At 39.2% G+C, this 12500-nt stretch overlaps 1 protein-coding gene across 1 annotated transcript in view; it reads left to right on the plus strand.

The window, feature by feature from the left end:
• Positions 1–12500, plus strand: part of LOC138961212 (uncharacterized) — a 20180-nt gene that overhangs the window by 2029 nt on the left and 5651 nt on the right. The window contains exons 2-5 of the mRNA XM_070332838.1: positions 3507–3602; positions 4819–4941; positions 10242–10344; positions 11205–11403. Of these exons, the coding sequence (XP_070188939.1) occupies positions 3507–3602; positions 4819–4941; positions 10242–10344; positions 11205–11403 (521 nt within the window). The remainder of the gene's footprint in view (positions 1–3506; positions 3603–4818; positions 4942–10241; positions 10345–11204; positions 11404–12500) is intronic.

Below are 12500 nucleotides of genomic sequence, written 5' to 3' on the forward strand. Positions count from 1 at the left end.
TTTATCATCGCATAGGCTACACTTACGTGAGCCAAAAATGGGCTCAGAAGTAAAGAAAATAAGAAATAAGAAAATAAGTACTGCGTTCGCGCGCTACGCGGAGACGAGCGTGACTATTCTCGGCTTTTGCGTGTGGTTAGTCGAGACTATCTTTATATAGTCTCGGCGATGACTTGTTTTTTTGGTGTTAATCTGTTCCTTTTATGTGGACAGCTTGACTAAATGTGTTCATATCGCTTCACGCGACTTGTTCTTTCTTTCATTCATTCTTTCTTTCTTGTTTTCCTTTTTTTTCTGTCTATCTTTTTTTTTTATGTATTTACCTATTCTGAATTATTCATTTATGTTCTTTCATGAGTGCAAACAAACCTCGCCAAAAAACATTGCGACATTTTACGCACTGAAAATAAAGCATTAATTCTCTTTTCATGTTATTCAAACGTTCTATGCCTGTTCGGGCCAGTTAGTTGACTAGCCGGATAACCTATCGGATTAAAGATTTCTGTTACAGAAATCACATGGCCGCCGCTCAAATAATAGTACCGTCTAAATTGACCCCCCCCCCCCCCCCCCCCCCCGCATCCCTGCCTCCTCCTAGATTTGTTTATAGGGTTCAGATTTGTTTTTAACAATATTAAATGTACCCACTGTAAACGAATCTCAACTCAACTCAACTCAACTCAAATTTATTAATCCATATGGAAACTACATTGTAACAATACTCTTTTCCAATCAAAAGAATAAGAATGCATAATAAAAAACAAAAACATCATAAGAAAATAAGTGAATATGATTATTATGAGTATGATCACAGTCTCACTAACGCAAACAGTCATCCGTCAAGTCAAGTCTGCCAACACACAACTCACTTACACAACAACAACAGCAACAGCAATACAATTTAACAAAAACCATAATTCCAATAACAAAAAGACGTCCGAGAGTCCACCTCCACATCCACGCACACACAAGGTATACAAAGCACCACATGTCGACTAGAACACCGCCCATTTGAACTACGATAATACAGTTACTAAAAATACATACATTACAGATAAACCAGCAACAGAGTACAGTAACAATTATGACAGAGAAACATGATAGAGGCCTCTAACATGTGATTGGTTGAAAGCATGGATAGCTCTGGGAACAAAAGAATTGCGGAAACGTGACGTTCTAGCAACCATAGCCCTCAGTCTACCACTCCTGTCAATGCGTCGAGAGTCAAATTCAGGTTTACAGCCAAAATTGAGGTCAGTCGGTCAGTCAGTCGTCTCTGGCAAACTGATTCAATGGTCTCTTGCTTACTAAGGTTACCCCCCCAGCACACACATGCATATGTCAACACGCTACCAACAGTGGACAGATAGAACATCTGCAGGATGTCATCAGTTACGAACAGAGAACGATCTAAACTTCCTTAGACAGTACATGCGCGTGTGCGCTTTCTTCAAGATTTGGTCAGTGTTGGCATGCCAAGACAGCTTGAGTTTCAAGGAACCCTTTCTATACCCTTAACTGTGATGTTTTTTAAATTTAGTGTAAAATTAGTTTTTTTGTTGGTCGAAAAACAAAAAAAACACATGCTAAAATCGATTATGGTGTAAATAATAAATTGACAGCTTGTTACAAAACATTCTTAAATCATAGAATAATTATTTTTTCATCAAGACAAGTTCAGTACAATTCGAAGTTTTGACTGTTTGACAAAAAGGGAGCCCGGAAGTAGGTCACGCAAGGTCGTGTTTCCCGTAGCAGACGAATTTTCTGCATAGCGCTTGCTGTTTTGAAGCCAACCGCCGCCGATAAGTTCGTGTGACTCGCACCCGTTTGTTGCGTTTTAGATTCAGAGGTACACAATCACGTGCTATTGCAGATACCAGCGAGTCGCATTGAATTCACAAACTGGCGAATAAATTGTAAAACAAAAAGAAAAGTGGATCACATGGGTCCACGATGGCTTAGGGGTAAAATAAACCACGAAAACTGGTGTGTGGTTTACGCGAGCTAAATAGACATTCAACGAACTGTGTCATGTAATGCTATTAAATGCTTTTGCAAGTGTGTACCATAAGGTTAGAACTGATTTTTCATGAGAAGATTTAAATCGTTCTGTAAACCATTTGAGGCAGACTGGGCCTTTAAGTATGCTTGTCTTTAGAAAATGTAAGTATGTTTGTATCAGAATGTTTAAGTATATTTGTACTCACAATGTTTCAGCTGACCTGAACACTGTCTGTTTAGGTATGTTTGCATACATAATGTTTCAATATGTCATTCAATTCTGTTCATAAGCTTACCATCCCGAAGAAGGCAGTAACGTGCCGAAATATTGATTATAGATATAAACGTACCTAACCTGATTACTGGCGTGTTTTCTTTTTATTATAATGTTTTTGTACAGAACAATTTACAACTCTGTTTTTGAACTGAGAACCAGTTGTTGCCTAATGTTGACAAAAGTGTTACTTAGCACTCCACCCAATCTGTGCAGCAATAAATCTACCATGCTATGAACGCTGTGTTGTTGAACGGTTGAAGGGTCTACAAGTTAGAACAAACAAGTGGTTGTATGAAAATAAAATGACACATTTTAGAGACGTCTCCTCTGACGGGATGTAAGTGACTTACACTTTCATGCTGAGCATTAAACTGTTTGGGGTTTACAAAGGTGGCAGCGAACCCCAGAGCAAAAAGTATGTGAGCTTTTTGAGTTTCATTTCTAATGCTGTGTGCCGGGCCGGTGTGTGTGTTTCTTAATTTAATTGATAGTGCAAAACTATCTGTGTAGCTATTTACTTATATTTTTTCCTTTTTTTCTCTCCATTTTTCATTACTTTATTGTCCCATCGCTGGGAAATTCGGGTCGCTTCCTCCCAGTGGAAAGATAGCAGCAACGGAGTCGCGCTACCCAGGTGTCTGCGTGTTTAGGTGTATTTAGCCACCTGCACTTATGGCAGAATGACCAAGGTCTTTTACGTGCCATTGTGATGACACGGGGGTGGGACATGGCTTCCGTCTCTGGGTTTCTTTTATGAACAAGTTCAGCTGATTAAAACACAAGCACACACAATAAGAAAAAGATGTTTAAAAGAGATGAAAGAAACCAGTAAAAACAAAGATAAAGAATCTTTTTTTGAAGAAACAAAGAAAAGAAAAAGAACAAAGACAACAAAGAAGAACAGATCAACAACAAACGTGTTAATACAAATACTGATAATACCGATACAAATGTAAGGGTGTTAAAATACAAAAACAAATTTAAACCGAATCTTATTTATACTAATTTGTTTTAAAATATATTAAATCGGCATCGTTAAATCAAAAATCTGAGAAGGCGAGCAAGGTTTTGTATAAAATGGTGTATTTAAATAGCAGAGCACTTTATAATTTAATTTCTTTCAAACCACTTTTTTTTGCTAAAAATACATGTCTCTTCTAGTTTTGGGGGTATGTTTTCTGTTGTTGTATTTGTTCGTGATTTCTTTCTTGTTTCTTTCTTTTAGTGAAAAACTGGCGAGTCTTGACACTGTTGCTAGTCGCCATTATCTGCAAGGTGACAACCAGTGAGGAAACTGTTCAGCTCGCAGCAACTCGTGGAGGTGTGTGTGTGTGTGTGTGTGTGTGTGTGTATGTGTGTGTGTGTGTGTTTGTGTGTGTGTGTGTGTGTGTGTGTGTGTGTGTGTGTGTGTGTGTGTGTGTGTGTGTGTGTGTGTGTGAATCAGAATCAGAATCAGAATCATGTGTGTGTGTTTGTGTGTGTGTGTGCGTGTGTGTGTGTGTGTGTGTGTGTGTGTGTGCGTGCGTGTGTGTGTGCATGTGTGCGTGTGTGTGTGTGTGGGTTTGCGTGTGTGTGTGTGTGTGTGTGTGTGTGTGTGTGTGTGTGTGTGTGTGTGTGTGTGTGTGTCGTTTTCAAGACGACTTCGAAATGCTTTAGAGCAGGCTGCTTCACTTGTGTCCTTGTTTCCCTGTTTCTATTTTTTTTCATTCTTCCTTTCTCTTTTTCTATCTGCAAATCGTTTTATTAATTTTTGTCTTCGCTCCCTACCTCTATTTCTTTCTTTTATATGTATATTATGTTATCTTTAACCGGCACGGTTGGCCTAGTGGTAAGGCGTCCGACCCGTGATCGGGAGGTCGTGGGTTCGAACCCCGGCCGGGTCATACCTAAGACTTTAAAATTGGCAATCTAGTGGCTGCTCCGCCTGGCGTCTGGCATTATGGGGTTAGTGCTAGGACTGGTTGGTCCGGTGTCAGAATAATGTGTCTGGGTGAGACATGAAGCCTGTGCTGCGACTTCTGTCTTGTGTGTGGCGCACGTTAAATGTCAAAGCAGCACCGCCCTGATATCACCCTTCGTGGTGGACTGGGTTAAGCAAACAGACAAACACAAATGTTATCTTTGTGTTTGTTTGTTTCCTTCTTTATTTCTGCCTTTGAAAATCTTTCTTCTTTATTTAATTCTTTGCTTTCTTTCCTTCTTTTTTTGTGTGCGCGTATGTGTGTGTATGTGTATGTGTATGTGTATGTTTATGTGTGTGTAAGTGTGTTTGTGTGTATGTGCGTGTGCGTGTGTGTGAGTGTTTGATATAGTCAGACCTGACAGTGAGTGTGTGCGTGTGTGTGTGTGTGAGAGAGAGAGACACACGCCCACACCCACACACACACACACACACACACACACACGCACACGCACACGCACACAGAGACAGACCGAAAGCGGACAGATACAGACATATATACATACCACTAACAAATAAATCGTGAATAAGCATAATCAAATTAATGTATTTGCTTATTCTTGTTATTATTTTTCAGAGTCAGGAGTGAAATGCGGACGCTCCGGACGCCAGTGTGTGTCAGGCATGCGCTGTGTTAACAAGAAGTGCGCATGCCCAGAAGGAGAAAGCGGAAATGCCGAGTTTGAATGTGTCAATTCAAGTAAGCATTATTCGCTAATATATATGACACTGATGCATGCACTGCCTGGCGGTTAGGGGCAAATCATACCTGCGCAGAGTCAGCGGCGCTGCATGCTGCGATAGGGATTATGACGAGTACTTAATTGGCCTGTTTTGTTTTCAGGCAACGTATAGCGGGCTGGGGAAAAAACATTTACCTCAATTATCTGCAGTGAGCGCCGGTCCTTACCGTGTGTGTAATTGTAATTGTACAACGCTAGACACCAAGACAAACTTCTTCTAGAAATTCTGTGTCATCTGTCTGGTCACTACCTTTACTTACATTGTGACTTTTGTTTTGCTTTCACTTAGGAAAGATCGAGGGTCAAGTTGAGATGTCGTAGATTTATAAATCAATGTGCTGTTCTAGCTTAAAAAAACAACAACAACAAAACAACACATACACCTGTGATACATGTCAGCAATATTCGTTTTCAAGACGACTTCGAAATGCTTTAGAGCAGGCTGCATCACGTGTGTCCTTGTTTCCTTGTTTCTATTTGTCATTCTTCCTTTCTTTTGTTCTATCTGCAAATCGTTTTATTATTTTTTGTCTTCGCTTCCCTACCTCTATTTCTTTCTTTCATTCGTCTGTATATTATGCTATCTTTGTGTTTGTTTGTTTGTTTCCTTCTTTATTTCTGTCTTCCTTTGTAAAAACATTTTTTTTACATTCTTTCCTTTTTATATTTAGTCAAGTTTTGACTAAATATTTTAACATCGAGGGGGAATCGAAACGAGGGTCGTGGTGTATGTGCGTGCGTGCGTGCGTGTGTGTGTGTGTGTGTGTGTGTGTGTAGAGCGATTCAGACTAAACTACTGGACCGATCTTTATGAAATTTGACATGAGAGTTCCTGGGTATGAAATCCCCATACGTTTTTTTCATTTTTTTGATAAATGTCTTTGATGACGTCATATCCGGCTTTTCGTGAAAGTTGAGGCGGCACTGTCACGCCCTCATTTTTCAACCAAATTGGTTCAAATTTTGGTCAAGTATTCTTCGACGAAGCCCGGGGTTCGGTATTGCATTTCAGCTTGGTGGCTTAAAAATTAATTAATGACTTTGGTCATTAAAAATCGGAAAATTGTAAAAAAAAATGAAATTTATAAAACGATCCAAATTTACGTTTATCTTATTCTCCATCATTTGCTGATTCCAAAAACATATAAATATGTTATATTCGGATTAAAAACAAGCTCTGAAAATTAAATATATAAAAATTATTATCAAAATAAAATTTTCCAAATCAATTTAAAAACACTTTCATCTTATTCCTTGTCGGTTCCTGATTCCAAAAACATATAGATATGATATGTTTGGATTAAAAACACGCTCAGAAAGTTAAAACAAAGAGAGGTACAAAAAAGCGTGCTATCCTTCTTAGCGCAACTACTACCCCGCTCTTCTTGTCAATTTCACTGCCTTTGCCATGAGCGGTGGCCTGACGATGCTACGAGTAAAATGGCATTGCGTTCAGTTTCATTCTGTGAGTTCCACAGCTTGACTAAATGTAGTAATTTCGCCTTACGCGATTTGTTTTCATTTGTTCTTTAACGTTTCCTTTTCTCTTTTCTCCCTTTTATTTGTGTTGTCTCTCATTATTTCTGTCTTTCTTTAATGTTTTCCTTCTTTTTTCTTTGTAACACATACTATGTTGGTCAGACTGTGGGATTAAAACAACGACCAGTCAATTATCTGAAGTTTACACACCAACAATTTCAGTAGGAACTAAACTAAACCTGGTTCGCATTCATGGGTTTTGTTAAGAAGAAAACCAAACCTGGTTTGAATATTCTAGCTTTCAACATAGGAACTAAACTGAAACAGGTTTGTATTCGAGAAGAAAACTGTACCTGGATTTGATTATTGACGTTCAGTGGAAACTAAACTACACATTGTTTGCATTCAATGTTTTCATTAAGAACTAAACTAAACCTGAACATAAAAAAATTTAAAAAAAACCCACCAATACATGTACGTTATTGGAGCGTTTAATTGTTAAAGGCATACTAACGCACTCCCGTGTTTACAAAGTGTAGTTTGCCCACAATCGATGTCAAACGCACCATAAGACCATATAATGACGATACGTCACCATGCGCGGACCATAATACATGCATTACAGCTTGTTCTAGCCTCTGAAAAAGTGAGGATGTCAACAAAGCCGCGGTGTTCTCTCCCTTGCATCAACGTTACATGTGTTGCCAAATCTATAAATAGGACGATCCAGATCAAAATGAAAATTCAAATATCTCAACATTTAAGGGGTCCTAGACCACAATATTTTGCAGGGAACTTAATTTAGTCTGTCTCCAGCTGTTGGTAAAGCAATTAGCGTGTATAGTCATCGAGTACATATGGCTTTAACAAAACAAACGGATAAATGTACAGTACGTCGACCCAGTCTTTTAAGTAGATGGACCAACACACACGTATGGTAAAACTGATGAATGTATCTCGATTTCATCGGTGTATCTCGCATGCAGGATGCCGGCGATGTAAGATATTGTGATAAGTTCATTATTTGTACCATAATTGTGTGTATGTCTGTCTGCTTCAAAGACCTGTGGGTGGACGTACTGTAAATGTAACGTTTTCAGGGCCGGGCCAAGTTCGTTTGAGGGGGGGGGGGGGGGTTCCAACTGAAGGCAGGGGTCCAAAGTCCACTTTTTTTTTTCTCTGAGAGGTACATTGGATGGCCAGGGGGGGGGGGGGGGGTTCCGGAACCCCAGGAACCCCCCCCCCCCCCCAGATCCGGCCCTGGTTTTGTTTTGTTCACCACTAAACGTCCCAATCTCCTACCATTCTTGTATTTTGATTCTGAATGTTGGAACGTTAGCACTCTATTTGTTTCTAGATTTTAATAAACCTGACTTGGTTTGCATTCATAGGTGTCGGTAAGAAGTAAACCAAATCTGGTTTGAATTCATGCTTTCAGTATAGGAACAAGGTTTGTATTCATAGGTGTCGGTAAGAAGTAAACCAAATCTGGTTTGAATTCATGCTTTCAGTATAGGAACAAGGTTTGTATTCATAGGTGTCGGGAAGAAGTAAACCAAATCTGGTTTGAATTCATGCTTTCAGTATAGGAACAAGGTTTGCATTCATAGGTGTCGGGAAGAAGTAAACCAAATCTGGTTTGAATTCATGCTTTCAGTATAGGAACAAGGTTTGTATTCATAGGTGTCGGTTAGAAGTAAACCAAATCTGGTTTGAATTCATGCTTTCAGTATAGGAACAAGGTTTGTATTCATAGGTGTCGGTTAGAAGTAAACCAAATCTGGTTTGAATTCATGCTTTCAGTATAGGAACAAGGTTTGCATTCATAGGTGTCGGGAAGAAGTAAACCAAATCTGGTTTGAATTCATGCTTTCAGTATAGGAACAAGGTTTGTATTCATAGGTGTCGGTTAGAAGTAAACCAAATCTGGTTTGAATTCATGCTTTCAGTATAGGAACAAGGTTTGTATTCATAGGTGTCGGTTAGAAGTAAACCAAATCTGGTTTGAATTCATGCTTTCAGTACAGGAACAAGGTTTGCATTCATAGGTGTCGGTTAGAAGTAAACCAAGTCTGGTTTGAATTCATGCTTTCAGTATAGGAACAAGGTTTGTATTCATAGGTGTCGGTTAGAAGTAAACCAAATCTGGTTTGAATTCATGCTTTCAGTATAGGAACAAGATTTGCATTCATAGGTGTCGGTTAGAAGTAAACCAAGTCTGGTTTGAATTCATGCTTTCAGTATAGGAACAAGGTTTGTATTCATAGGTGTCGGTTAGAAGTAAACCAAATCTGGTTTGAATTCATGCTTTCAGTATAGGAACAAGGTTTGTATTCATAGGTGTCGGTTAGAAGTAAACCAAATCTGGTTTGAATTCATGCTTTCAGTATAGGAACAAGGTTTGCATTCATAGGTGTCGGGAAGAAGTAAACCAAATCTGGTTTGAATTCATGCTTTCAGTATAGGAACAAGGTTTGTATTCATAGGTGTCGGGAAGAAGTAAACCAAATCTGGTTTGAATTCATGCTTTCAGTATAGGAACAAGGTTTGCATTCATAGGTGTCCGTAAGAAGTAAACCAAATCTGGTTTGAATTCATGCTTTCAGTATAGGAACAAGGTTTGTATTCATAGGTGTCGGTTAGAAGTAAACCAAATCTGGTTTGAATTCATGCTTTCAGTATAGGAACAAGGTTTGTATTCATAGGTGTCGGTTAGAAGTAAACCAAATCTGGTTTGAATTCATGCTTTCAGTATAGGAACAAGGTTTGTATTCATAGGTGTCGGTTAGAAGTAAACCAAATCTGGTTTGAATTCATGCTTTCAGTATAGGAACTAGCTTTGTATTCATAGGTTTCGGTAAGAAGTAAACCAAATCTGGTTTGAATTCATGCTTTCAGTATAGGAACAAGGTTTGTATTCATAGGTGTCGGTTAGAAGTAAACCAAATCTGGTTTGAATTCATGCTTTCAGTATAGGAACTAGCTTTGTATTGGTGACTTTGAGTAGGACGTACACCAAACCGGGATTGATGTTAATGACGTACACTAAACCGGGATTGATGTTAAGGACGTACACTAAACCGGGATTGATGTTAAGGACGTACACTAAACCGGGATTGATGTTAAGGACGTACACTAAACCGGGATTGATGTTAAGGACGTACACTAAACCGGGATTGATGTTAAGGACGTACACTAAACCGGGATTGATGTTAAGGACGTACACTAAACCGGGATTGATGTTAATGACGTTCCGTGGGACTTAAACTACACTTAGTAAGGCCAAGAAAAAAATAGGTGTGGTTACGGTAACATAGCCAAAAAAAATAGGGTAGGTAGGTAGGCAATCACTTCTTTTTTTTAAAACTTTTTTTTCTAATGTGTACAAATTAAACCTACTTGACAGGGAAATAAGTGTGCGACACGGGCGCTTTCGCTTTCATTGCGTTTTTTGCACTCGGTTTTTTTGTTTTTGTTTGTTTGTTTGACAAATGTAATAAAAAGTTATAGGATCGGCCCCTAAAAATAGGGTAGGTCGGGTTACCGTAACCACACCTATTTTTTTTTTTTTGGCCTAAGAACTAAATTAAACCTGACAATGTAATCTTGAGGATGAAAGTCGCTTGTTCATTCCAATGCTTGTTATTCTCTCATGTGCCAGGAGAAAGGTTCCGTATAACTCTTACCCTTTTACACATGTCGTACGCATATGGAGCGCTTACTTCCCTTTGGTTATTTGATCTTTAAACTTAACCTGGTTTTCGTTCGTGGTTTTCAGAGGAAGGGGTTTGCTTCTTGACGTCTGACTCCAGAGTTTACGTGGAAGGTTTCGGAAGAAGCGGCGCTCCTGTCAACATACCGTGTAGCTACCGGGCCTCCAGGTAACCCGATGTGTGGGAGGCCGCCATTTTAAACATATATTCTCTCTCGTGTTAGCAGTTGTGCATGTGCACACAATCTCAGACTTGTCTAGCATGTTTCATCCGCTGCGGGAACACATAGATAGATAGATAGATAGATAGATAGACAGACAGATAGATATATATATATATAGATAGATAGATAGATAGATAGACAGATATATAGATAAATAGATAGATAAATAGATAGATAGATAGACAGATAGACAGATAGATAGATAGATAGATAGATAGACAGACAGATAGATAGATAGAAAGATAGATAGATAGATAGGTAGATAGATAGATAGATAGATAGATAGATAGATAGATATATAGATAGATAGATAGATAGATAGATAGATAGATAGATAGATGGATAGATGGATAGATCGATCGATCGATAGATAGATAGATAGATAGATAGATAGATAGATAGATAGATAGATAGATAGATAGATAGATAGATAGATAGATAGATAGATATATAGATAGATATAGAGACACACACAAAGACAGGTAGTCAAGCAGGCAGGCATACAGACAGACAGATATCAAGATAGAGAGATAGACAGACAGACACACGAATACAGAATTAGATAATTAAAAAATATATATATACACAGTAGACAGACAGACAAACACACAGACAGATATCAAGATAGATAGAGCGATAGATAGATAAATATTGGGGTGAATACATAGACAGATATATGCAAAGTAAGACAGACTGACAAACGCACGAAGGACAAACAGAAATACAATCAGATCGACACGTTGAATCAATAAATGAGTCAGTGAATAATTAACTGATGATTTGTTCAATCAACTTCATGCTTCAGGTTTATCACTCGTAAAAGCGGAGCTCACAGTTACTGCGGGATCGAAGTTCACGTGACCAACGAGAGATGGCGAGACTCGTACAGAACGCGCGCTGTCCACGTGTCTGTTGGCGTCACAGAGCCCATCCTGCAGATACAGAGCAACATGGAAACCATGATAACCGGATCATCTGGTACCAACAAGTCAAGGTCATACAACGTAAGCTTTAAATGTCATCTGGTACAAGCAAATCAAGGTCATACAACGTAAGCTTTAAAGGTCATCTGGTACCAACAAGTCAAGGTCATACAACGTAAGCTTCAAATGTCATCTGGTACAAGCAAATCAAAGTCACACAGCGTAAGCTTTAACGGTCATCTGGTACAAACAAGTCAAGGTCGTATTTCTCTTCTTCTTCTTCTTCCTTCATGGGCTGAAACTCCCACGTTCACTCATGTTTTTTTAAATGAGTGGGGTTTTACGTGTATAACCGTTTTACCCCGCCATTCAAGCATCATACGCCGATTTCGGGGGAGGCGTGCTGGGTATTTTCGTGTTTCTATAACCCACCGAACTCTGACATGGATTACAGGATCTTTTCCGTGCGTGCTTGGTCTTGTGCTTGGGTGTACACACGAATTGGGGATAAGTCACTAGCAGGTATGCACATGAGTTGATCTGGGAAATCGGAAAAATCTCCACCCTTAACCAACCAGGCGGGCGCGGCAGGTATTCGAACTCGATTAGGAGGCCAACGTCTTACCACTACGTCCGTCTAAGGTCGAACAATGTAAGCTTTGAAGGTCATCCAGTAAGAAGAACTAAGTCATCTAGTACAATCAATCCAAGGTCAATGTAAGATGTGAAGGTCTTCCAGTACAACCAACCGGGTCATTTGGTACAAAGAGCCCAAGGTCATACAATGTGAGCTTTTAAGGTCATCCTGTACAAACACATCAAGGTCATACACTGTGCGATTTGAAGAACGTCCTGTACAAACAACCCGATCACTCGATTAGTACAGGCATATTAACAGCACACAATGCAAGCCTTGGACGAGTGGGTAGCGATTGACAACCTGATGGATGAATCGATGGATGGATGGGTGGATGTATGGATGAATAGACGGTCAATAGAAAGAGGAGGCAATGAATGGATACAATAACCAAATTGTTAGATGTAATGTTAGATGTAATGTTAGATGTAATGTTAGATGTAATGTTAGATGTAATGTTAGATGATGGACGGGTGGACGGATGGATAAGGTACACTGCTCATTCTATACTTTCATGTTGTTGTGCGTTTCCGGTATTTGT

This window comes from Littorina saxatilis, linkage group LG1, assembly GCF_037325665.1.
Source record: "Littorina saxatilis isolate snail1 linkage group LG1, US_GU_Lsax_2.0, whole genome shotgun sequence".
Classification (NCBI taxonomy): Eukaryota; Metazoa; Mollusca; class Gastropoda; order Littorinimorpha; family Littorinidae; genus Littorina; species Littorina saxatilis.